The sequence below is a fragment of the Oncorhynchus clarkii genome, unplaced genomic scaffold, assembly GCF_045791955.1.
Source record: "Oncorhynchus clarkii lewisi isolate Uvic-CL-2024 unplaced genomic scaffold, UVic_Ocla_1.0 unplaced_contig_11082_pilon_pilon, whole genome shotgun sequence".
In the NCBI taxonomy this organism is placed as follows: Eukaryota; Metazoa; Chordata; class Actinopteri; order Salmoniformes; family Salmonidae; genus Oncorhynchus; species Oncorhynchus clarkii.
In genome coordinates this window covers 248187-274873 of record NW_027260899.1, presented here as the reverse complement: position 1 = coordinate 274873, position 26687 = coordinate 248187, and the positions used below count along the sequence as shown (strand labels likewise).

General features: G+C 47.4%; 1 protein-coding gene across 5 annotated transcripts in view; it reads right to left on the bottom strand.

Moving 5' to 3' along the window:
• Window positions 1-26687, bottom strand: part of LOC139402151 (BAR/IMD domain-containing adapter protein 2-like) — a 143648-nt gene that overhangs the window by 28263 nt on the left and 88698 nt on the right. For all 5 annotated transcript variants that reach the window (XR_011633235.1, XM_071146236.1, XM_071146234.1 and 2 more), the window contains exons 4-6: window positions 24773-24834; window positions 23172-23243; window positions 12778-12915 (exon numbers count right to left, since the gene is read on the bottom strand). Coding sequence is in view for 4 of the 5 variants with exons in the window: in XM_071146236.1 (XP_071002337.1) it covers window positions 12778-12915; window positions 23172-23243; window positions 24773-24834 (272 nt within the window). In the remaining variant the exon portion in view is untranslated. The remainder of the gene's footprint in view (window positions 1-12777; window positions 12916-23171; window positions 23244-24772; window positions 24835-26687) is intronic.

Below are 26687 nucleotides of genomic sequence, written 5' to 3'. Positions count from 1 at the left end.
AACACTCATTCTGGGAAAGAGAGTTTATTCATCTCCGACACACTGGAGATCAGATATATGACTCTGTTCCAACACACACACACACACACACACACAGACAAGAGTGCAGCTCCCAGCCAGTCAGCCATTGTTATTGACTTGTATCATATCTCTACAGTGTGAGTGACAGACAGTATCTAATGAGACCGCTCTCTCACTCTCGATCCACACACAATACAGAAATCTCACAACAATCATATTCAATCATAATACCCTATTCTCCCGTAGCTTCATCAGTCGAGGCTGATTAGAACGAGGCTGATTAGAACCGAAAGGAACGAGGCTGATTAGAACCGAAAGGAACGAGGCTGATTCGAGCTGAAAGGAACGAGGCTGATTAGAACCGAAAGGAACGAGGCTGATTAGAACGAGGCTGATTAGAACCGAAAGGAACGAGGCTGATTAGAACCGAAAGGAACGAGGCTGATTAGAACGAGGCTGATTAGAACTTAAAGGAACAAGGCTGATTCGAGCTGAAAGGAACGAGGCTGATTAGAACCGAAAGGAACGAGGCTGATTAGAACCGAAAGGAACGAGGCTGATTAGAGCGAGGCTGATTAGAACTGAAAGGAACGAGGCTGATTAGAACCGAAAGGAACGAGGCTGATTAGAACTGAAAGGAACGAGGCTGATTAGAACCGAAAGGAACGAGGCTGATTAGAACTGAAAGGAACAAGGCTGATTAGAGCGAGGCTGATTAGAACTGAAAGGAACGAGGCTGATTAGATTTGAAAGGAACGAGGCTGATTAGAACTGAAAGGAACGAGGCTGATTAGATTTGAAATGTGCCACTATACACTGAGCTCTGGGGTGTATTCATTAGACGAAGACCAGAGCGAAAATTTGAAAAAAATGTTTTGTAATGGAAAATGTTTACTCCAAATGGAAAACCTTTGCAACAAAAAGGAGAGTTCAGTTTTCTTCCATTAGGTTGTTTGGTTGTGTTTGAGACAGAGCAGTTACACATCTTCACCAGTGCTGGGCGCTGTTTCCCCACTGACGAACAGTGGACACCCGTACATTGGAATTTCAACTGCGTTGGAATCAACAAAACCAGACAGATGAAACTGAACAACATCAAAACTCATTTAGTTGGATGAAATAGCTTGTGCATTAGGATAAACCCACCAACTATTCTTTACAACAACTCAGAGCAGACACAACCTGAGATGGAAGGATCATGACTAGAGATTCCTGTCTCTCTCGCTGTGTGTGTGTGTGTGTGTCTGTGTGTGTGTGTGTCTGTGTGTGTCTCTGTGTGTGTGTGTGTGTGTGTGTGTCTGTGTGTCTGTGTGTGTCTCTGTGTGTGTGTGTGTGTGTACGCGCGTGTGTGTCCGTGTCCCCTAGTCAGAGTAGAGCAATAAAGCGAGTCAGTAGTCGTGATGGGAACCATTCCAATGAACCATTACAGCACAGAATGGAATACAGAAGTCTGACAAGATGAAGATGGTTTTATTCTCTTCTTTATTAGTTATTTCTGTTTCGTGAAAAAGTTAGACTGCTGTGGAATGAGTCACGCTACATACTGCAGAGTGAGAGAGCGAGAGAGAGAAAAGACAGTATCTGGACCAGCACGTTTGAAAAGACTGACATTTCAGCCTGTTTTGGTGGGATGGAGCTTTGGCCTGCCTGGCTCAGGTGGTGGCTGAGGTCAGGCTCAGGTGGTGGCTGAGGTCAGGCTCAGGTGGTGGCAGAGGTCAGGCTCAGGTGGTGGCAGAGGTCAGGCTCAGGTGGTGGCAGAGGTCAGGCTCAGGTGGTGGCTGAGGTCAGGCTCAGGTGGTGGCTGAGGTCAGGCTCAGGTGGTGGCTGAGGTCAGGCTCAGGTGGTGGCTGAGGTCAGGCTCAGGTGGTGGCTGAGGTCAGGCTCAGGTGGTGGCTGAGGTCAGGCTCAGGTGGTGGCTGAGGTCAGGCTCAGGTGGTGGCAGAGGTCAGGCTCAGGTGGTGGCAGAGGTCAGGCTCAGGTGGTGGCAGAGGTCAGGCTCAGGTGGTGGCAGAGGTCAGGCTCAGGTGGTGGCAGAGGTCAGGCTCAAGTGGTGGCAGAGGTCAGGCTCAGGTGGTGGCAGAGGTCAGGCTCAGGTGGTGGCAGAGGTCAGGCTCAGGTGGTGGCAGAGGTCAGGCTCAGGTGGTGGCAGAGGTCAGGCTCAGGTGGTGGCAGAGGTCAGGCTCAGGTGGTGGTAGAGGTCAGGCTCAGGTGGTGGCAGAGGTCAGGCTCAGGTGGTGGCAGAGGTCAGGCTCAGGTGGTGGCAGAGGTCAGGCTCAGGTGGTGGCAGAGGTCAGGCTCAGGTGGTGGCAGAGGTCAGGCTCAGGTGGTGGCAGAGGTCAGGCTCAGGTGGTGGCAGAGGTCAGGCTCAGGTGGTGGCTGAGGTCAGGCTCAGGTGGTGGCTGAGGTCAGGCTCAGGTGGTGGCTGAGGTCAGGCTCAGGTGGTGGCTGAGGTCAGGCTCAGGTGGTGGCTGAGGTCAGGCTCAGGTGGTGGCTGAGGTCCATGATGATCTTCTCTGCCTTCCTGTGACATTTCTTCAGCCTCCTGAGGTTGAAGAGGTGCTATTGCGCCTTCGTCACCACACTGTCTGTGTGAGTGGACCATTTCAGATTGTCAGTGATGTGCAAGCAGAGGAACTTGAAGCTTTTCACCCTCTCCAGAGCAGCCCCATCGATGTGGATGGGGGTGTGTTCTCTCTGCAAGTCCACGATCAGCTCCTTTGTTTTGTTGACATTAAGGGAGAGGCTGTTTTCCCGGCACCACTCCACCAGGGCTCTCACCTCCTCCTTGTAGGCTGTCACTGTTAGTAAATCAGGCCTACAACTGTTGTATCATCGGCAAACTTGATGATTGAGTAGGAGATCAATAGTCTAGTCCATTATTCCAGACCAAGGAAGCTCACTAAAACTTATAGCCGGTTCATTTCTGAACTGTGTGTAGGTGATGGGCCCATGCTACATGTATCCAGAAGTGCTGGGCATCAAAGACTAATAAAAGAATGAACAGTACATGATGCTGTTCCTGTGCTTTATTCCTGCACACACAACCATCCTATCCATCTATCTCTCTCTCTCTCTCCCTCTCTATCCATCCATCCATCCATCCATCCATTTCTGTTCAAAAGTTTGGGGTCACTTAGAAATGTCCTTGTTTTTTAAAGAAAAGCACAAAGAACTTTCCTCTGAAACTCATCAGTCTATTCTTGTTCTGAGAAATGAAGGCCATTCCATGCGAGAAATTGCCAAGAAACTGAAGATCTCGTACAACGCTGTGCACTGCTCCCTTCACAGAACAGCGCAAACTGGCTCAAACCAGAATAGAAAGAGGAGTGGGAGGCCCCGGTGCACAACTGAGCAAAAGGACAAGTACATTAGAGTGTCTAGTTTGACAAACAGGTGCCACACAAGTCCTCAACTGGCAGCTTCATTACATAGTACCCGCAAAACAGCAGTTTTGAAGAGGTGACTCCGCGATGCTGGCCTTCCACGCAGTTGCAAAGAAAAAGCCATATCTCAGACTGGCTAATAAAAATAAAAGATTAAGATGGGCAAAAGAACACAGCCACTGGACAGAGGAACTCTGCCTAGAAGGACAGCATCCCAGAGTCGCCTCTTCACTGCACACACACACACACACACACACACACACACACACACACACACACACACACACACACACACACACACACACACACACACACACACACACACACACACACACACACACACACGTCAGAATGATTTATTTCAGCTTTTATTTCTTTCATCACATTCCCAGTGGGTCAGACGTATACATACACTCAATTAGTATTTGGTAGCATTGCCCTTAAATTGTTTAACTTGGGTCAAATGTTTTGGGTAGTCTTCCACAAGCTTCCCACAATAAGTTGGGTGAATTTTGGCCCATTCCTCTTGACAGAGCTGGTGTAACTGAGTCAGGATCTAGGCTTCTTTGCTTGCACACGCTTTTTCAATTCTGCCCACAAATTTTCTACAGGATTGAGGTCAGGGCTTTGTGATGGCCTTGACTTTGTTGTCCTTAAGCCATTTTGCCACAACTTTGGAAGTATGCTTGGGGTCATTGACCATTTGGAAGACCCAGTTGCGACCAAGCTTGAACTGATGTCTTGTGATGTTCCTTCAATATATCCACATAATTTTCCATCCTCATGATGCCATGTATTTTGTGAAGTGCATCAGTCAATCCTGCAGCAAATCACCCCTACAACATGAGGCTGCCAACCCTGTGCTTCACGGTTGGGATGGTGTTCTTCGGCTTGCAAGCAACCCCCTTTTTCCTCCAAACATGATGATGGTCATTATGGCCAAACAGTTCTATTTTTGTTTCATCAGACCAGAGGAATTTCTCCAAAAAGTACGATCTTTGTCCCCGTGTGCAGTTGCAAACCGTAGTCTGGCAGTTTTGGAGCAGTGGCTTCTTCCTTGCTGAGTGGCCTTTCAGGTTATGTCGATATAGGACGCATTTTTACTGTGGATATAGATACTTTTGTACCTGTTTCCTCCAGTCTCTTCACAAGGTCCTTTGCTGTTGTTGGGGATTGATTTGCACTTTTCGCACCAAAGTATGTTCATTACTAGGAGACAGAGCGCGTCTCCTTCCTGAGCGGTACGACGGCTGCGTGGTCCCATAGTTTTATACTTGCGTACTATTGTTTATACAGATGAGCGTGGTATCTTCAGGCATTTGGAAATTGCTCCCAAGGATGAACCATACTTGTGGAGGTCTACAATATTTTTCTGAGGTCTTGGCTGATTTCTTTAGATTTTCCCATGATGTCAAGCAAAGAGGCACTGAGTTTGAAGGTAGGCCTTGAAATACATCCACAGGTACACCTCCAATTGACTCAAATTATGTCAATTAGCCTATCAGAAGCTTCTAAAGCCATGATATTATTTTCTGGAATTTTCCAAGCTCTTTAAAGGCAGTCAACTTAGTGTATGTAAACTTCTGACCCACTGGAATTGTGTTACAGTGAATTATAAGTGAAATAATCTGTCTGTAAACTATTGTTGGAACATTTACTTGTGTCACGCACAAGTAGATCCTAACCGACTTGCAAAAACAATAGTTTGTCAACAAGAAATTTGTGGACTGGTTGAAAAACGAGTTTTAATGTCTCCAACCTAAGTGTATGAAAACTTCTGACTTCAACTGTATATACAATCGGTTAGGACAGCGTCGGGGGTGTGCGCATGTGTGGCGTCGAGGTGTGTGTGTGGTGTGTGTGTGTGTGGTGTTGGGATGTGTGTGTGGTGTTGGGGTGTGTGTGTGTGTGGTGTTGGGGTGGGTGTGTGTGTGTGTGTGGTGTTGGGGTGGGTGTGTGTGTGTGTGTGGTGTTGGGGTGTGTGTGTGTGTGTGTGGTGTGTGTGTGTGTGTGTGGTGTTGGGGTGTGTGTGTGTGTAGTGTTGGGGTGTGTGTGTGTGTGTGTGTGTGTGTGTGTGTGTGTGGTGTTGGGGTGTGTGTGTGTGTAGTGTTGGGGTGTGTGTGTGTGTAGTGTTAGGGTGTGTGTGTGTGTGTGTGGTGTGTGTGTGTGTGTGGTGTTGGGGTGTGTGTGTGTGTAGTGTTGGGGTGTGTGTGTGTGTGTGTGGGTGGTGTTGGGGTGTGTGTGTGTGTAGTGTTGGGGTGTGTGTGTGTGTGTGTGTGTGTGTGTGTGTGTGTGTGTGTGTGTGTGTGTGTGTGTGTGTGTGTTGGGGTGTGTGTGTGTGTAGTGTTGGGGTGTGTGTGTGTGTGTGTGTGTGTGTGTGTGTGTGTGGTGTTGGGGTGTGTGTGTGTGTAGTGTTGGGGTGTGTGTGTGTGTGTGTGTGTGTGTGTGGTGTTGGGGTGTGTGTGTGGTGTTGGGGAGTGTAATATTCATCTGAAGGTCCTTCCTGCTGCATCTAGCCTTGGTCCACTCTAGTCAACGACATAACGAGATCATTAGTAACATTAACATCACAGGGCTACTAAGCAGCGCGTGTGTGTGTGTGTGTGGTGTTGGGGTGTGTGTGTGTGTGTGTGTGTGTGTGTGTGTGTGTGTGTGTGTGTGTGTGTGTGTGTGTGTGTGATGTTGGGGTGTGTGTGTCGTGCTACAAAAGGCAAAGAAAAAGCACTGAGCACAGGGATGTAGGAGGGGGAGGGAAGTGGGAAAGAGATGGTGAAAAAGACAGACAGAGAGCGAACAACAAACACAGAGAACCTTAACCATTCCTGTCCTCCACCAGACTGCACTCACAGAGAGCGAACAACAAACAGAGAACCTAACCATTCCTGTCCTCCACCAGACTGCACTCACACATCATTTACTTCCCTGACACAACAGAAGAGAAGAAAACATTCTGTCACACCCACCGCCATCTTAAACACGTGTTTAGAGTGTGTATTATATTATGAGGAAAAACAACATCAGCGTTCAACATTCACAACCCTGTTAGAAGGTGTGTGTTAGAATGATTCATTACAATCAATCATCTTTTAATCAGTTTCTCTGATAGCATTACCATGTTAGATATAGTCCCCCCAGGCTGGTGAGGTACTACTGTAGTTGGCTGTTGTTCCCAGGCTGGTGAGGTACTACTGTAGCTGGCTGCTGTTCCCAGGCTGGTGAGGTACTACTGTAGTTGGCTGTTGTTACCAGGCTGGTGAGGTACTACTGTAGTTGGCTGTTGTTCCCAGGCTGGTGAGGTACTACTGTAGCTGGCTGCTGTTCCCAGGCTGGTGAGGTACTACTGTAGTTGGCTGGTGAGGTACTACTGTAGTTGGCTGTTGTTACCAGGCTGGTGAGGTACTACTGTAGCTGGCTGTTGTTCCCAGGCTGGTGAGTTACTATTGTAGTTGGCTGCTGTTCCCAGGCTGGTGAGTTACTACTGTAGTTGGCTGTTATTCCCAGGCTGGTGAGGTACTACTGTAGCTGGCTGCTGTTCCCAGGCTGGGGAGGTACTACTGTAGCTGGCTGCTGTTACCAGGCTGGTGAGGTACTACTGTAGTTGGCTGTTGTTCCCAGGCTGGTGAGGTACTACTGTAGTTGGCTGTTATTCCCAGGCTGGTGAGGTACTACTGTAGTTGGCTGTTGTTCCCAGGCTGGGGAGGTACTACTGTAGTTGGCTGTTGTTCCCAGGCTGGTGAGGTACTACTGTAGTTGGCTGGTGAGGTACTACTGTAGCTGGCTGTTGTTCCCAGGCTGGTGAGGTACTACTGTAGTTGGCTGTTGTTCCCAGGCTGGTGAGGTACTACTGTAGCTGGCTGTTGTTCCCAGGCTGGTGAGTTACTACTGTAGTTGGCTGTTGTTCCCAGGCTGGTGAGGTACTACTGTAGCTGGCTGTTGTTCCCAGGCTGGCGAGGTACTACTGTAGTTGGCTGGTGAGTTACTACTGTAGTTGGCTGTTGTTCCCAGGATGGTGAGGTACTACTGTAGTTGGCTGTTGTTCCCAGGCTGGTGAGGTACTACTGTAGCTGGCTGTTATTCCCAGGCTGGTGAGGTACTACTGTAGTTGGCTGCTGTTCCAGGCTGGTGAGGTACTACTGTAGCTGGCTGCTGTTCCCAGGCTGGTGAGGTACTAATGTAGTTGGCTGTTGTTCCCAGGCTGGTGAGGTACTACTGTAGCTGGCTGTTATTCCCAGGCTGGTGAGGTACTACTGTAGTTGGCTGCTGTTCCAGGCTGGTGAGGTACTACTGTAGCTGGCTGTTGTTCCCAGGCTGGTGAGGTACTACTGTAGTTGGCTGCTGTTCCAGGCTGGTGAGGTACTACTGTAGCTGGCTGTTGTTCCCAGGCTGGTGAGGTACTACTGTAGTTGGCTGCTGTTCCCAGGCTGGTGAGGTACTACTGTAGCTGGCTGTTGTTCCAAGGCTGGTGAGGTACTACTGTAGCTGGTTGTTATTCCCAGGCTGGTGAGGTACTACTGTTGCTGGCTGTTGTTTCAATGTTGGCGGTATAAGAGTCTGTGTCGGACTGTAGGCTGCGGTTCTGTAGTCCCAGTGGAGTGTGTGTTTGCGCGTTTGTGTGTGTGTGAGGGGGACTGTAAGCTGTAGTTGCTTAGTCCCAGTGGGGCTCCAGCACAAATGAGTTGACTCCCCCCTCCCTCCCCCCCCCCCCTCCCTCCCTCACGGCCATACTGTACATGATATGATCAGGAAAATTGAGCAGTGTGAAAATGAGAAGGGAGATTGCTTTCTCCTCTCCCTGGTAAGGTACCGTGTGTTATTAGGACCAAGGCTAGATGAGTTGGACCTGTCTGCAGGTGGGCCCAACAAAGCGAACAGCCAAGCCATACTTTTTTAATCAACATACTAGGCTCACCCCAACAGAGAATGTGTAACCCTAATGCGCCATTGGTTGATTCGGGTGCATCATGTCCTCTTATCTCATTAACAGCTGTTGTCAAACAGTCTGGAAAGACTGTTCTCTCCCTCAGTGAATTCTACTAGATGAAAAGCCAAAATTAGTATAACATCCTCACATTTAAAGCATACCTGATTGTTTAAATTTCACACTACTAAAACGTTCTATTCTCGAAAACCTAAAATGCCTACTATTTAGAATGCAAGTATGGGAATTGGGACACGGCCGATGTGTTTGTTTTCTGTGACATTGTTTTTGTTTTGCATTTCCTGTGTGTATTTTTGTCATTCAGAGCTCATCTGTATAAAGAGGACTTGGTCGGAGTTTGTCATTCAGAGTTCATCTGTATAAAGAGGCCTTGGTCGGAGTTTGTCATTCAGAGTTCATCTGTATAAAGAGGACTTGGTCGGAGTTTGTCATTCAGAGCTCATCTGTATAAAGAGGACTTGGTCGGAGTTTGTCATTCAGAGCTCATCTGTATAAAGAGGACTTGGTCAGAGTTTGTCATTCAGAGCTCATCTGTATAAAGAGGCCTTGGTCGGAGTTTTGTCATTCAGAGCTCATCTGTATAAAGAGGACTTGGTTGGAGTTTGTCATTCAGAGCTCATCTGTATAAAGAGGACTTGGTCGGAGTTTGACATTCAGAGCTCATCTGTATAAAGAGGACTTGGTCGGAGTTTGTCATTCAGAGCTCATCTGTATAAAGAGGACTTGGTCGGAGTTTTGTCATTCAGAGCTCATCTGTATAAAGAGGCCTTGGTCGGAGTTTGACTCCCTGATAAAATATACTGAATCGAGCTTTCAGGGGAGGATGGGACTGACTGAGGATGACCCATGGTATGCTGTGGGTGAGGTAGTAGAATAAATATTACGAGGTAACATAAGTCTGCTAAAGGAATTGGGCTGGAGACAGTGTTAGATAGTGCTCTATACATCACAGTACTCAACACTCTCTCCCTGGTACTCTGACAGACACAATACCGACACCTTGAGACTAAGCTTCAATCTGACATTTTTGTCAAATAAGAGTTAGTCCCATAGGAGTTAGTCCCATAGGAGTTAGTCCCATAGGAGTTAGTCCCATAGGAGTTAGTCCCATAGGAGTTAGTCCCATAGGAGTTAGTCCCATAGGAGTTAGTCCCATAGGAGTTAGTCCCATAGGAGTTAGTCCCATAGGAGTTAGTCCCATAGTCCCATAGGAGTTAGTCCCATAGGAGTTAGTCCCATAGGAGTTAGTCCCATAGGAGTTAGTCCCATAGGAGTTAGTCCCATAGGAGTTAGTCCCATAGGAGTTAGTCCCATAGGAGTTAGTCCCATAGGAGTTAGTCCCATAGGAGTTAGTCCCATAGGAGTTAGTCCCATAGGAGTTAGTCCCATATACATATACAGATGGTTCTTAAAAAAGTACTAGACTAGAAAGTTCTATCTGCATAAACCCCAATGCAAGCCAATCAAAAGCCTGAACAAATACAGACGGACCAATCAGAACAACACGTCTTTGCCAGTAAAAACTGAACATGTCTAAACTGGACTGTGTCAGATAGGACCTTACGGCTCTGAAATATCAATCTGGGTTCAACATTAAAGGTTCTATCTGCAATTGCACCCCTCTAAAAATGATATATTTACAAATGTCTCAGGGTTTTGATACTCTGCACTTTAGGAACCTTTAAGGTGAGGACCTTAAGGGGTTATGAAAGAAGAAGAAGTCACTACAAAACAGTTCTGAGATCTGGGATTTGAAAACTTTGATGCTCAATATCTTCGAACTATGCTTTGAATAGATAGAACCTCATCAAATCAAATCACATGTTATTGTATACACATGTAGCGAAATGCTTATCGTCCCAACGTCACACAGTGGCAAGCCACATCTAACACTTCTAGCCTGTCCCTGTCACCAGAGGAAGGGCTGGAGCATCCAGGAGAGGTAACAGGGGAGCCCAGCAAAACATGAAAAGCTCCCCCTAGGAGGGGTGCATCGCTGATGTGATCTTCCGGTCCGGGTTGGCGCCCCCCTCGGGTTCGTGCCGTGGGGGGAGATCTTCATGGGCTGTACTCGGCCTTGTCTCAGGGTAGTAAGTTGGTGGTTTGAAGATATCCCTCTAGTGGTGTGGGGGCTTTTTACTCAATCACCTTGTCCCGGACCTGCTGTTATCAACTCTCTGCTATGAAAAGACAACTGTGATTTACTCCTGGGGTGCTGACCTGTTGCACCCTCTACAACCACTGTGATTATTATTATTTGACCATGCTGGTCATCTATGAACGTTTGAACATCTTGGCCATGTTCTGTTATAATCTCCATCCGGCACAGCCAGAAGAGGACTGGCCACCCCTCAGAGCCTGGTTCCTCTCTATGTTTCTACCTAGGTTCCTGCCTTTCTAGAGAGTGTTTTCTAGCCACCGTGCTTCTACATCTGCATTGCTTGCTGTTTGTTTTTTTGGGGCTGGGTTTCTGTAGAGCACTTTGAGATATCAGCTGATGTAAAAAGGACTTTATAAATACATTTGATTGATTTAAATAAATGTTATTGATGGTCCCTGAACAGCTTCCGCATCCCGTCTCACAGCAGCAGTCAGGCTCCAGCTTTAGTATGGAACAGCTGGATGTCAGACAGTTCTGTCTGGCTACTCCTCATCACACTGCAGGTCTTACACTAACACTGACAGTTATGTCTGGCTACCCCTCACTACACTGCAGGTCTTACACTAACTCTGACAGTTATGTCTGGCTACTCCTCACTACACTGCATGTCTTACACTAACTCTGGAATCACACATTTACAAGAGCAAACCTGCTACAGCTACCAGACCTGCTTTTACACAGCGTTCATCCCAACCCTGAGGGCTGAGCTACAGTAACAGGGGACCTGAGCAGAGTGTTTCAATCACTGATACATGCCAGAGTAACACAGACACAGAAAAAAAGCTGAGTGAGGGTTTCAAAACAGGACAAGTAAACAGTTTGTTTTCTTACTTCCTGTGTGTGTGTGTGTGTGTGTGCCTGTGTGCCCTCTCTCTCCCTGCCACACTCAGGGCAGAGCAGTACTGTGTCCACGGTTCTCCAATACTCTCCACCCTCAGTCCTGGCCCTGTGTGCATCTAATCAGCATCTAAAGCTAGCCATCAGCCTGGTGGAGCTGTACTACCAACTAATCATCTAAAGCTAGCCATCAGCCTGGTGGAGCTGTATTACCAACTAACCATCTAAAGCTAGCCATCAGCCTGGTGGAGCTGTACTACCAACTAACCATCTAAAGCTAGCCATCAGCCTGGTGGAGCTGTACTACCATCTAAAGCTAGCCATCAGCCTGGTGGAGCTGTACTACCAACTAACCATCTAAAGCTAGCCATCAGCCTGGTGGAGCTGTACTACCATCTAAAGCTAGCCATCAGCCTGGTGGAGCTGTACTACCAATTAACCATCTTAAGCTAGCCATCAGCCTGGTGGAGCTGTACTACCAACTAACCATCTAAAGCTAGCCATCAGCCTGGTGGAGCTGTACTACCAACTAACCATCTAAAGCTAGCCATCAGCCTGGTGGAGCTGTACTACCAACTAACCATCTAAAGCTAGCCATCAGCCTGGTGGAGCTGTACTACCAACTAACCATCTAAAGCTAGCCATCAGCCTGGTGGAGCTGTACTACCAATTAACCATATTAAGCTAGCCATCAGCCTGGTGGAGCTGTACTACCAACTAACCATCTAAAGCTAGCCATCAGCCTGGTGGAGCTGTACTACCAACTAACCATCTAAAGCTAGCCATCAGCCTGGTGGAGCTGTACTACAAACTAACCATCTAAAGCTAGCCATCAGCCTGGTGGAGCTGTACTACCAACTAACCATCTAAAGCTAGCCATCAGCCTGGTGGAGCTGTACTACCAACTAACCATCTAAAGCTAGCCATCAGCCTGGTGGAGCTGTACTACCAACTAACCATCTAAAGCTAGCCATCAGCCTGGTGGAGCTGTACTACCAACTAACCATCTAAAGCTAGCCATCAGCCTGGTGGAGCTGTACTACCAACTAACCATCTAAAGCTAGCCATCAGCCTGGTGGAGCTGTACTACCAACTAACCATCTAAAGCTAGCCATCAGCCTGGTGGAGCTGTACTACCAACTAACCATCTAAAGCTAGCCATCAGCCTGGTGGAGCTGTAGTTCCAAGGCCATCAGACTGTTAACCAACTACTCATCTAAAGCTAGCTAAGATGGCACAAACAGACCTGGACCTGAGGTGAGCAAAAGTGTGTGTTGAACCCTTTATCCCTTGCTTGTGTGAGTGAGTGAGTGAGTGAGCAGCCGTGTGAGAGAAAGAGAGCAGCCGTGTGTCCATGTGTCTGTCCGCGTGTGCGTGCATCCATGCGTGTAGACGTGCGTCCGTCCGAGCCTGTCGGCCCTTCCATAGAGACTGACCTGCATCTCCTTCTCTCCGTACTTGGAGGGGTTCTTGCTGCCCTGGCTCTTCCTGCGGAGTTTCTTCAGTTCAGCCTGACACTTCTCCAGACTCTCTCCCTTACTCTTGTGCTCCACTTGGTACTTCTTCAACGCAGCCTGAAGGGGGCAGGAGAGAGCACACAGAAAGTTAGTTTATCAGCAATGGGGAGAACAAGTTGCCCTTTTAGAGTTTATCTTAGGTCAGTGTCTAGGGGGCAATGTCCCCCTATATGGATCTGTCATAGAGTATGTAACAAGTTGCCCTTTTAGAGTTTATCTTAGGTCAGTCTCTAGGGGGCAATGCCCCCCTATATGGATCTGTCATAGAGTATGTAACAAGTTGCCATTTTAGAGTTTATCTTAGGTCAGTGTCTAGGGGGCAATGCCCCCCTATATGGATCTGTCATAGAGTATGTAACAAGTTGCCCTTTTAGAGTTTATCTTAGGTCAGTGTCTAGGGGGCAATGCCCCCCTATATGGAACTGTGATAGAGTATGTAACAAGTTGCCCTTTTAGAGTTTCTCTCTCTAAGGCCCTGTGTGTACTATCTATTAGCCTCCTGAAGCCCTGTCATCTTAACTGTCTGAGCACATCTCAACAGCTGTCTATCATGTGGCAGTGCTGGAGACAGACCATTATGGGAGGGTTCATCAGGATTACCATGATGTGTGTGTGTGTGTGTGTGTTCTGATCCTCCCTCACATTAACTTCAACACGTTATCTCCCACTCCCACCCTAGCTACATCCAGTAATCTGGCCTATTCCATGACTAACGCATGTGATTCAACTCATCAAGGGCTTGATGATGAGCTGACCAGTTGAATCAGGATCACACAGTGTGGAACAGAGGGGGGGCTCAGGAAGAGGTTTTATGGATAGAGATAATGTCAACTTTGTACTGGTCTCTGACTAGCAATCTATATGGGAACTTTGTCCAGCGGATTGGTAATCTATGGTAAGTTTTCCTGTTCAACCGTTTGGCATTTCAGGAACGTAATCATTTTTCAGACAGAGAGAGAGAGAGAGATAAGTCAAGGAAGCCTGGTTTGTTGTAAAGTAAGCCTATTGTACTTTATATTGGTTTGAGAGGATGAATCGTTCATTTCCGACAGGCAAACGGTACTTGAAGACTTGCTGCTATAGCAACTGTGCTTTTGTCTTGATAAAACGTAATGTGTAGCCTACAAACCAGACAATAAACCCTTTAATTGTCTGCACGTACAGACGTGTGAAATATTGCATTATTCAATAGTGTAATATGTTTTTAGAATAAAAGTGTGTCATTGTTGAATTGTTTGTGCTTACTGGCTAGTGGCTCCTGTGATACTGACGCTCAATTTGAGCTGCGGTCCAAGCCACAACGAAAGGTAAGGGTGTAATGTGAAAAGTAGAATTCTCTTTCGCCACCCGGTTCCTCAGACTCTCCTTCATGTCTCGTAGTGGGAAAAAGGGACGAGGTCTTCAGGTGGCTTTTATTTGTTCATGTTGTTTACCGCCTACCCCTTTTCAGATAGACCAAAAAGATGCTCTAAAAATGCAGGCCTGATAAATTAGTGGGATTTTGTCTGAGTAGGAGTCAGTGAGAGCGAGAGAGCGAGAGAGCGAGAGAGCGAGAGAGCGAGAGAGCGAGAGAGCGAGAGAGCGAGAGAGCGAGAGAGCGAGAGAGCGAGAGAGCGAGAGAGCGAGAGCGAGAGAGAGAGAGAGTGAGAGTGTGAGAGAGAGAGAGAGAGAGAGAGAGATTCCTCCATGAGGAGTAGTGTAGAGAGAGAGAGATTCCTCCATGAGGAGTAGTGTAGAGAGAGATTCCTCCATGAGGAGTAGTGTAGAGAGAGAGAGAGATTCCTCCATGAGGAGTAGTGTAGAGAGAGAGAGAGATTCCTCCATGAGGAGTAGTGTAGAGAGAGAGATTCCTCCATGAGGAGTAGTGTAGAGAGAGAGAGAGAGATTCCTCCATGGGGAGTAGTGTAGAGAGAGAGATTCCTCCATGGGGAGTAGTGTAGAGAGAGAGAGAGAGATTCCTCCATGAGGAGTAGTGTAGAGAGAGAGAGAGAGATTCCTCCATGGGGAGTAGTGTAGAGAGAGATTCCTCCATGAGGAGTATTGTAGAGAGAGATTCCTCCATGAGGAGTAGTGTAGAGAGAGAGTCCTCCATGAGGAGTAGTGTAGAGAGAGAGAGAGATTCCTCCATGAGGAGTAGTGTAGAGAGAGATTCCTCCATGGGGAGTAGTGTAGAGAGAGAGAGAGATTCCTCCATGAGGAGTAGTGTAGAGAGAGATTCCTCCATGAGGAGTAGTGTAGAGAGAGATTCCTCCATGAGGAGTAGTGTAGAGAGAGATTCCTCCATGAGGAGTAGTGTAGAGAGAGATTCCTCCATGAGGAGTAGTGTAGAGAGAGATTCCTCCATGAGGAGTAGTGTAGAGAGATATTCCTCCATGAGGAGTAGTGTAGAGAGATATTCCTCCATGAGGAGTAGTGTAGAGAGAGATTCCTCCATGAGGAGTAGTGTAGAGAGAGATTCCTCCATGAGGAGTAGTGTAGAGAGAGATTCCTCCATGAGGAGTAGTGTAGAGAGAGAGAGAGAGAGAGAGTCCTCCATGAGGAGTAGTGTAGAGATAGAGAGAGAGAGAGAGAGAGAGAGTCCTCCATGAGGAGTAGTGTAGAGAGAGATTCCTCCATGAGGAGTAGTGTAGAGAGAGATTCCTCCATGGGGAGTAGTGTAGAGAGAGATTCCTCCATGGGGAGTAGTGTAGAGAGAGAGAGAGAGAGAGAGAGATTCCTCCATGGGGAGTAGTGTAGAGAGAGAGAGAGAGAGAGAGAGAGAGTCCTCCATGAGGAGTAGTGTAGAGAGAGATTCCTCCATGAGGAGTAGTGTAGAGAGAGAGTCCTCCATGAGGAGTAGTGTAGAGAGAGAGAGAGTCCTCCATGAGGAGTAGTGTAGAGAGAGAGAGATTCCTCCATGAGGAGTAGTGTAGAGAGAGAGTCCTCCATGAGGAGTAGTGTAGAGAGAGATTCCTCCATGAGGAGTAGTGTAGAGAGAGATTCCTCCATGAGGAGTAGTGTAGAGAGAGATTCCTCCATGGGGAGTAGTGTAGAGAGAGAGAGAGAGAGAGAGAGAGAGAGAGAGTCCTCCATGAGGAGAAGTGTAGAGAGAGATTCCTCCATGAGGAGTAGTGTAGAGAGAGATTCCTCCATGAGGAGTAGTGTAGAGAGAGATTCCTCCATGAGGAGTAGTGTAGAGAGAGATTCCTCCATGAGGAGTAGTGTAGAGAGAGAGAGAGAGTCCTCCATGAGGAGTAGTGTAGAGAGAGAGAGAGAGAGAGAGAGAGAGAGAGAGAGATTCCTCCATGAGGAGTAGTGTAGAGAGAGAGAGAGAGAGAGAGATTCCTCCATGAGGAGTAGTGTAGAGAGAGAGTCCTCCATGAGGAGTAGTGTAGAGAGAGATTCCTCCATGAGGAGTAGTGTAGAGAGAGAGAGAGAGAGAGAGAGAGAGAGTCCTCCATGAGGAGTAGTGTAGAGAGAGAGAGAGAGAGAGAGAGAGTCCTCCATGAGGAGTAGTGTAGAGAGAGATTCCTCCATGAGGAGTAGTGTAGAGAGAGATTCCTCCATGAGGAGTAGTGTAGAGAGAGATTCCTCCATGAGGAGTAGTGTAGAGAGAGAGAGAGAGAGAGAGAGAGAGAGAGAGAGTCCTCCATGAGGAGTAGTGTAGAGAGAGATTCCTCCATGAGGAGTAGTGTAGAGAGAGATTCCTCCATGGGGAGTAGTGTAGAGAGAGATTCCTCCATGGGGAGTAGTGTAGAGAGAGAGAGAGAGAGAGAGAGAGATTCCTCCATGGGGAGTAGTGTAGAGAGAGAGTCCTCCATGAGGAGTAGTGTAGAGAGAGATTCCTCCATGAGGAGTAGTGTAGAGAGAGATTCCTCCATGAGGAGTAGTGTAGAGAGAGAGAGAGAGAGAGAGAGATTCCTCCATGAGGAGTAGTGTAGAGAGAGAGTCCTCCATGAGGAGTAGTGTAGAGAGAGATTCCTCCATGAGGAGTAGTGTAGAGAGAGATTCCTCCATGAGGAGTAGTGTAGAGAGAGAGAGAGAGAGAGAGAGAGAGAGTCCTCCATGAGGAGTAGTGTAGAGATAGAGAGAGAGAGAGAGAGAGAGAGTCCTCCATGAGGAGTAGTGTAGAGAGAGATTCCTCCATGAGGAGTAGTGTAGAGAGAGATTCCTCCATGGGGAGTAGTGTAGAGAGAGATTCCTCCATGGGGAGTAGTGTAGAGAGAGAGAGAGAGAGAGAGATTCCTCCATGGGGAGTAGTGTAGAGAGAGAGTCCTCCATGAGGAGTAGTGTAGAGAGAGATTCCTCCATGAGGAGTAGTGTAGAGAGAGATTCCTCCATGAGGAGTAGTGTAGAGAGAGATTCCTCCATGGGGAGTAGTGTAGAGAGAGAGTCCTCCATGAGGAGTAGTGTAGAGAGAGATTCCTCCATGAGGAGTAGTGTAGAGAGAGATTCCTCCATGAGGAGTAGTGTAGAGAGAGATTCCTCCATGAGGAGTAGTGTAGAGAGAGATTCCTCCATGAGGAGTAGTGTAGAGAGAGATTCCTCCATGAGGAGTAGTGTAGAGAGAGAGAGAGAGTCCTCCATGAGGAGTAGTGTAGAGAGAGAGAGAGATTCCTCCATGAGGAGTAGTGTAGAGAGAGATTCCTCCATGAGGAGTAGTGTAGAGAGAGAGAGAGAGAGAGAGAGAGAGAGAGAGATTCCTCCATGAGGAGTAGTGTAGAGAGAGAGAGAGAGAGAGAGATTCCTCCATGAGGAGTAGTGTAGAGAGAGAGTCCTCCATGAGGAGTAGTGTAGAGAGAGATTCCTCCATGAGGAGTAGTGTAGAGAGAGATTCCTCCATGAGGAGTAGTGTAGAGAGAGATTCCTCCATGGGGAGTAGTGTAGAGAGAGATTCCTCCATGGGGAGTAGTGTAGAGAGAGATTCCTCCATGAGGAGTAGTGTAGAGAGAGATTCCTCCATGAGGAGTAGTGTAGAGAGAGATTCCTCCATGAGGAGTAGTGTAGAGAGAGAGAGAGAGAGAGAGAGAGAGTCCTCCATGAGGAGTAGTGTAGAGATAGAGAGAGAGAGAGAGAGAGTCCTCCATGAGGAGTAGTGTAGAGAGAGATTCCTCCATGAGGAGTAGTGTAGAGAGAGATTCCTCCATGGGGAGTAGTGTAGAGAGAGATTCCTCCATGGGGAGTAGTGTAGAGAGAGAGAGAGAGAGAGAGAGAGATTCCTCCATGGGGAGTAGTGTAGAGAGAGTCCTCCATGAGGAGTAGTGTAGAGAGAGATTCCTCCATGAGGAGTAGTGTAGAGAGAGATTCCTCCATGAGGAGTAGTGTAGAGAGAGAGAGAGAGAGAGAGAGAGAGATTCCTCCATGAGGAGTAGTGTAGAGAGAGAGTCCTCCATGAGGAGTAGTGTAGAGAGAGATTCCTCCATGAGGAGTAGTGTAGAGAGAGATTCCTCCATGAGGAGTAGTGTAGAGAGAGAGAGAGAGAGAGAGAGAGAGAGTCCTCCATGAGGAGTAGTGTAGAGATAGAGAGAGAGAGAGAGTCCTCCATGAGGAGTAGTGTAGAGAGAGATTCCTCCATGAGGAGTAGTGTAGAGAGAGATTCCTCCATGGGGAGTAGTGTAGAGAGAGATTCCTCCATGGGGAGTAGTGTAGAGAGAGAGAGAGAGAGAGAGAGAGAGATTCCTCCATGGGGAGTAGTGTAGAGAGAGAGTCCTCCATGAGGAGTAGTGTAGAGAGAGATTCCTCCATGAGGAGTAGTGTAGAGAGAGATTCCTCCATGGGGAGTAGTGTAGAGAGAGAGAGAGAGAGAGAGAGAGAGAGAGAGAGAGATTCCTCCATGAGGAGTAGTGTAGAGAGAGATTCCTCCATGAGGAGTAGTGTAGAGAGAGAGAGAGAGTCCTCCATGAGGAGTAGTGTAGAGAGAGAGAGAGAGAGTCCTCCATGAGGAGTAGTGTAGAGAGAGAGAGAGATTCCTCCATGAGGAGTAGTGTAGAGAGAGAGAGAGATTCCTCCATGAGGAGTAGTGTAGAGAGAGATTCCTCCATGAGGAGTAGTGTAGAGAGAGAGAGAGAGAGAGAGAGAGAGAGAGAGAGATTCCTCCATGAGGAGTAGTGTAGAGAGAGAGAGAGAGAGAGAGAGATTCCTCCATGAGGAGTAGTGTAGAGAGAGAGTCCTCCATGAGGAGTAGTGTAGAGAGAGATTCCTCCATGAGGAGTAGTGTAGAGAGAGATTCCTCCATGAGGAGTAGTGTAGAGAGAGATTCCTCCATGGGGAGTAGTGTAGAGAGAGATTCCTCCATGGGGAGTAGTGTAGAGAGAGAGTCCTCCATGAGGAGTTGTGTAGAGAGAGAGTCCTCCATGAGGAGTAGTGTAGAGAGAGATTCCTCCATGAGGAGTAGTGTAGAGAGAGAGATTCCTCCATGAGGAGTAGTGTAGAGAGAGAGATTCCTCCATGGGGAGTATAGAGAGAGATTCCTCCATGGGGAGTAGTGTAGAGAGAGATTCCTCCATGAGGAGTAGTGTAGAGAGAGATTCCTCCATGAGGAGTAGTGTAGAGAGAGAGTCCTCCATGAGGAGTAGTGTAGAGAGAGATTCCTCCATGAGGAGTAGTGTAGAGAGAGATTCCTCCATGAGGAGTAGTGTAGAGAGAGATTCCTCCATGAGGAGTAGTGTAGAGAGAGATTCCTCCATGAGGAGTAGTGTAGAGAGAGATTCCTCCATGAGGAGTAGTGTAGAGAGAGAGAGTCCTCCATGAGGAGTAGTGTAGAGAGAGAGAGATTCCTCCATGAGGAGTAGTGTAGAGAGAGATTCCTCCATGAGGAGTAGTGTAGAGAGAGATTCCTCCATGAGGAGTAGTGTAGAGAGAGATTCCTCCATGAGGAGTAGTGTAGAGAGAGATTCCTCCATGAGGAGTAGTGTAGAGAGAGATTCCTCCATGAGGAGTAGTGTAGAGAGAGATTCCTCCATGAGGAGTAGTGTAGAGAGAGATTCCTCCACGAGGAGTAGTGTAGAGAGAGATTCCTCCATGGGGAGTAGTGTAGAGAGAGATTCCTTCCTGATGGAAAATGTGTGTTTTTCCTGAAATGAAGAAACATGAATAATTCACAAAGCAAAGCCATTGCTATTATCGCTGATGCCATTTTTAAAGGAATTCATTACTGTGAATTGATGCCATTGTAATACCCAGAACAAGGCTAGGTTCCAAATGGCCCCCTATTCCCTATTCCAGGGGTACTCAACTCTTACCCTACGAGGTCCAGAGCCAGCTGGTTTTCTGTCCTACCTGATAATTAACTAGATCCACTTGATGTCCCAGGTCTAAGTCAGTCCATGATTAGAGGGGAACAATGAATAAAAAAAAGTAGTGGAACTGGCTTCAAGGTCCAGAGTTGAGTTTGAGGGCCCTAGATAGTCCACTACTTTTAATGAAATTCCATAGGGTAGTAGTGCACTATATAGGGAATAGGGTGCCATTCGAGATGGGTGATAATGTATAAGGACTCTGGCTTGTTTGACAGATGGCATTCAGAAAGGAAAAGTGTGTTCTGCGTGTGTGTGTGTGTTTTCCTATTGAAAAAAAGAAGCATCAGAGGATTACTGAACCAATTGATCGTTGATCTCTTATCAGTGTAACGGAACAGAAACATCTCTGATGGGTCTATAGCGGCAATAAAAAAACAGAGATTCATTGTGGGTATAGCCTCCAGTTACTACAGAATGAGGCCTATTTAACATCAGCTATTGGCAGGGTTCGGTTTGAACCCAGTTTCATAAGAGTTCCCAGAACACTCACTGGCAGTATCCAAAATGGCATCCTATTGCCTATACAGTGCACTACTTTTAACCAGAACCCTATTGATTTTGGTCAACAGTAGTGCACTACATAGGGAATAGGGTGGTACACACTGGGAGGTACACACTGTCGCCCACAGAACAGTGTGACAGAGAGAATAAATAAAATGGACTTCAAAATAATAATAGAATTCTAAGAAAGACCGACCACAGACTGCCGGACGGAACAGAGACAAACAAGCTATGGAGAGGAGAGGGCTGCTGGAGGGAAACCTGGATGTCCACACAGAGAAACAGACAGAAACCTTGCTTACGTTTGTATACGATCACATCTCTATTATGCATGGGAATACTTGGGGAACAGATTTCTTAAAATAAAATCACTTGGAGATTATTTTCTGGTGTTTTTACAGTCTTACAGTATTTCCAACAATGAACATAAATATATATATATATATATATATATATACATACATACACACTACTTTTTTTGGCTCAGATAGAAACCCTGCGGGCCGCCAATTGGGGTACCCTGGCGTAGCATACCCAACAGGCTAATGCTACAGCTAGTGTACCCAACAGGCTAATGCTACAGCTAGTGTACCCAACAGGCTAATGCTACAGCTAGCGTACCCAACAGGCTAATGCTACAGCTAGCGTACCCAACAGGCTAATGCTACAGCTAGCGTACCCAACAGGCTAATGCTACAGCTAGCGTACCCAACAGGCTAATGCTACAGCTAGTGTACCCAACAGGCTAATGCTACAGCTAGCGTACTCAACAAAGTCTAATGCTATAACTAGCGTACCCAACAAAGTCTAATGCTATAACTAGCGTACCCAACAAAGTCTAATGCAATAACTAGCGTACCCAACAGTCTAATGCTATAACTAGCATACCCAACAGTCTAATTCTACAGCTAGTACAATGGTGTATGATGATGACAGCACCACCTCGTCCCCCTAACCTGCAGCACAGCCACACTGCTGCTCCTCCACATGGAGTTGGCTGGTTGCAGCCCGCTCACAGCCCACTCATTCTAAGTATATCACTCCTGCTGCTTCAGACTTCAATGCATGCTGCAGGAAATGTTAGGTTGTAATTCTCTCTTTGCTTATTGGTTATGTCGTTTCTAAATATTCTAAAGAGTTGTTTTCTCAAAAGCTTCATTTTCCGGAAAAGGAGCCGTACTGTTTAAATGGAGGTCCAGAGTACGAACACCAAACACTTTGGCAAAGACATGGGCTGAATAACTGTGGTGCTGAATAACTGTGGTGCTGAATAACTGTGGTGCTGAATAACTGTGGTGAAGGGGGACAGGAGGTGAAAGACAGACATGGTCTGAATAACTGTGGTGCTGAATAACTGTGGTGCTGAATAACTGTGGTGCTGATGGGGGACAGTAGGTGAAAGACAGACATGGTCTGAATAACTGTGGTGCTGAAGGGGAACAGTAGGTGAAAGACAGACATGGTCTGAATAACTGTGGTGCTGAATAACTGTGGTGCTGAATAACTGTGGTGCTGACAGGGGACAGTAGGTGAAAGACAGACATGGTCTGAATAACTGTGGTGCTGAATAACTGTGGTGCTGAATAACTGTGGTGAAGGTGGACAGTAGATGAAAGACAGACATGGTCTGAATAACTGTGGTGCTGAATAACTGTGGTGCTGAATAACTGTGGTGCTGATGGGGGACAGTAGGTGAAAGACAGACATGGTCTGAATAACTGTGGTGCTGAATAACTGTGGTGCTGAATAACTGTGGTGCTGATGGGGGACAGTAGGTGAAAGACAGACATGGTCTGAATAACTGTGGTCTGAATAACTGTGGTGCTGAATAACTGTGGTGCTGATGGGGGACAGTAGGTGAAAGACAGACATGGTCTGAATAACTGTGGTGCTGAATAACTGTGGTGCTGAATAACTGTGGTGCTGATGGGGGACAGTAGGTGAAAGACAGACATGGTCTGAATAACTGTGGTCTGAATAACTGTGGTGCTGAATAACTGTGGTGCTGAATAACTGTGGTGCTGAATAACTGTGGTCTGAATAACTGTGGTGCTGAATAACTGTGGTGCTGAATAACTGTGGTGCTGAATAACTGTGGTGCTGAATAACTGTGGTGCTGAATAACTGTGGTGCTGAATAACTGTGGTGCTGAATAACTGTGGTGCTGAATAACTGTGGTGCTGACGGGGGACAGTAGGTGAAAGGGTAGCTGTTCAAACACAAAGTGTGTGTGTGTGTTTGGGCCGGGATGATAATCGTTAGTATGTTGGGAAGGAAACAGAAAACAAAGCGGATTTAAAACTTCTTAAGGAAAACAGCCCGCATGTTGGAAACAAACATCATTATGTTGTCATCCAGAGTCCTGTATTTCCCCCCAAGCTACAGCACACAATATTCTACAGCAGGTTTTTAAAAGGAACAAAGAGTTAAATATGCTTTGTGTTGTCATTTTTGGCATGGAAAAACCATTGATATACGGATATCGTCACAGCCCTAGTGTGTGTGTGTGTTTCAGCCATTTAGTCAGATGCTCACCGTCAGGTAACGAGCATCCAGCTCAACCTTCTTCTCCAGCTCAGACAGCAGCTCGTTGTGGAAAGACTTCAGCTGCATGGACAGACATATGGAGAGATTGAGGGGTGTAGAGAAGCACAGGGTTAAACGGTGACATCACTCTCACAACAGAACAGAGTTAGGACCAGGTGTTCATCCTGATCATGTGATCATATAGGAGGAACATCATATATTCGAAGCCTTAGAGTAACACAAATACATGCTTATAACGCTGGTTTTACAACAGCTGTTTTTTCTATCCATCGGCAGGACAGAACGGCAGCTTCAGGTACGCTCAGGGGAGGGGGCGTGTCTTTATTAACAGGACAGAACGTCAGCTTCAGGTACGCTCAGGGGAGGGGGCGTGTCTTAATTAACAGGACAGAACGTCAGCTTCAGGTACGCTCAGGGGAGGGGGCGTGTCTTTATTAACAGGACAGAACGTCAGCTTCAGGTACGCTCAGGGGAGGGGGCGTGTCTTTATTAACAGGACAGAACGGCAGCTTCAGGTACGCTCAGGGGAGGGGGCGTGTCTTTATTAACAGGACAGAACGGCAGCTTCAGGTACGCTCAGGGGAGGGGGCGTGTCTTTATTAACAGGACAGAACGTCAGCTTCAGGTACGCTCAGGGGAGGGGGCGTGTCTTTATTAACAGGACAGATCGTCAGCTTCAGGTACGCTCAGGGGTCAGGGGCGTGTCTTTATTAACAGGACAGAACAGCAGCTTCAGGTACGCTCAGGGGAGGGGGTGTGTCTTTATTAACAGGACAGAACAGCAGCTTCAGGTACGCTCAGGGGAGGGGGCGTGTCTTTATTAACAGTACAGAACGTCAGCTTCAGGTACGCTCAGGGGAGGGGGCGTGTCTTTATTAACAGGACAGAACGGCAGCTTCAGGTACGCTCAGGGGAGGGGGCGTGTCTTTATTGTGGCAGGGCTTACAAACTATCACGCATTACAAAGGGAAACCCAGCCGCGAGCTGCCCGGTGACGCAAGCCTACCAGATGAGCTAAATACCTTCTATGCTCGCTTCGAGGCAAGCAACACTGAATCATGCATGAGAGCACCAGCTGTTCCAGACAACTGTGTGATCACACTCGCCGTAGCCAATGTGAGTAAGACCTTGAAACAGGTTAACATTAACAGGGCCAGACGGATTACCATGTTGCATACTCGGCGCATGCGCTGACCAGCTTGCAAGTGTCTTCACTGACCACCATAGTCCCTGTGCCCAAGAACACCACGGTAACTAATCTAAATTACTATCGCCCTGTAGCACCCACATCTGTAGCCATGAACTGCTTTGAAAGACTTGTCATGGCTCACATCAACACCATCATCCCAGACACCCTGGACCCACTCTAATTTGCGTACCTCCCCAACAGACGACACAATCTCTACTTTACTCCACACTGCCCTTTCCCACCTGGACAGAAGGAACACCTACATGAGAATGCTGTTCTTAGACTACAGCTCAGCATTTAAATCAAAGTTATTTGACCTCTATTCCTACAGTACACCATCTCCTCTAGCAATCTGCTTACGATTGTGTCATAAATTCCTTATGAAGGTTGATATACCCACCATCTCCTCTAGCTGTACTTGGATCTGTCTGTGGACCTCAGCCATCTGAAACAGCACGTCCCCTAAAGAGAAACACACAGAGCAGATGTCAACAAACATCCCTCACTACAGACAGGGGAGAGAGAGCAGGAGAGGGGAGAGAGAAAGGAGGAGAGGGGAGAGAGAGCAAGAGAGGGGAGAGAGGGAGGAGAGAGAGCAGGAGAGGGGCGAGAGAGAGCAGGAGAGGGGCGAGAGAGAGCAGGAGAGGGGCGAGAGAGAGCAGGAGAGGGGCGAGAGAGAGCAGGAGAGGGGCGAGAGAGAGCAGGAGAGGGGAGAGAGAGAGCAGGAGAGGGGAGAGAGAGAGCAGGAGAGGGGAGAGCGAGAGCAGGAGAGGGGAGAGCGAGAGCAGGAGAGGGGAGAGCGAGAGCAGGAGAGGGGAGAGCGAGAGCAGGAGAGGGGAGAGCGAGAGCAGGAGAGGGGAGAGAGAGAGCAGGAGAGGGGAGAGCGAGAGCAGGAGAGGGGAGAGAGAGAGCAGGAGAGGGGAGAGAGAGAGCAGGAGAGGGGAGAGAGAGAGCAGGAGAGGGGGGAGAGATAGCAGGAGAGGGGAGAGAGAGAGCAGGAGAGGGGAGAGAGAGAGCAGGAGAGGGGAGAGAGAGAGCAGGAGAGGGGAGAGAGAGAGCAGGAGAGGGGGGAGAGAGAGCAGGAGAGGGGGGAGAGAGAGCAGGAGAGGGGGGAGAGAGAGCAGGAGAGGGGGGAGAGAGAGCAGGAGAGGGGGGAGAGAGAGCAGGAGAGGGGGAGAGAGAGCAGGAGAGGGGGAGAGAGAGCAGGAGAGGGGAGAGAGAGAGAGAGAGAGAGCAGGAGAGGGGAGAGAGAGAGAGCAGGAGGGAGGAGAGAGAGAGAGAGGAGAGAGAGCAAGAGAGATCCCAGTGTGCAGAGAGCCCATGCAGCAACACAACGACACAACAGACGCACTAACAGACAGAGGACAGACTGGTAGCCAGGATGGTGCATGGTGGAACATTTGGATGTCTCAACAGGAAACACATTTAACAGATAAATAAAATACAATGATACATTAAACAAGACAGAAAGGAAAGGAGAAGGGAAGGAAATGATGCAAATAAACAAGAAGGACATCTTCTAAAGAAGTTGTAGTGAAAGAAACTTCAAAAAGTGGTACAAGCAAAAAATATATATTATTCAAACTTTATATAACTGGTGCTGTTTTATGTGGAGATCAAACATATTGGTTGGTTGATCTTTATATTGGCAATATGACAAATAATAAACAAAAAACAACAGTTAATCTCCAAACGAAAGAGGAGTAAGAGAGAGAGAACTAAAGAAGGAGAGGGAGAGTCATGCAGCCAGTGGAAGATTTATCCTGGTGTTTTTAATATACCTACACGCTGCCTCTTCTGATTATGCAATGCATTGTAAAGAAAAGGAACAAAATATCTAGATTGAGAAGGACAGACCTTGAGAGACAGAAATACACAGAGAGAGACAGAAATACACAGAGAGAGACAGAAATACACAGAGAGAGACAGAAATACACAGAGAGAGACAGAAATACACAGAGAGAGACAGAGAGAGAGAAGAAGAGAGAGAGACATTACAAAGAGGATGGAAACAGGTTCCCATTACCAAGTCCAAACCCTCCTTTAACACCAGAGGACTATGGACTAGACTACGTTTCTACTCTAAATACACATGGGTAAAATAGCCAGACCCAAAGTCCATTTCTGATTAAAGCAAAGCCCTTTACAATGGAAATACATTTTCAAATAGCACATTTATTAAATGTTTTAAATATTTGTGAAGAACCTCGACCACAAAGTCAAAACTAGTCTTATAGTTCTGTGTTTGATGACCCTTTACTAAAGAACATTAAAGAGTCTACGTCTTCAAACCTTAGAAATCTGTCGAAACTGAA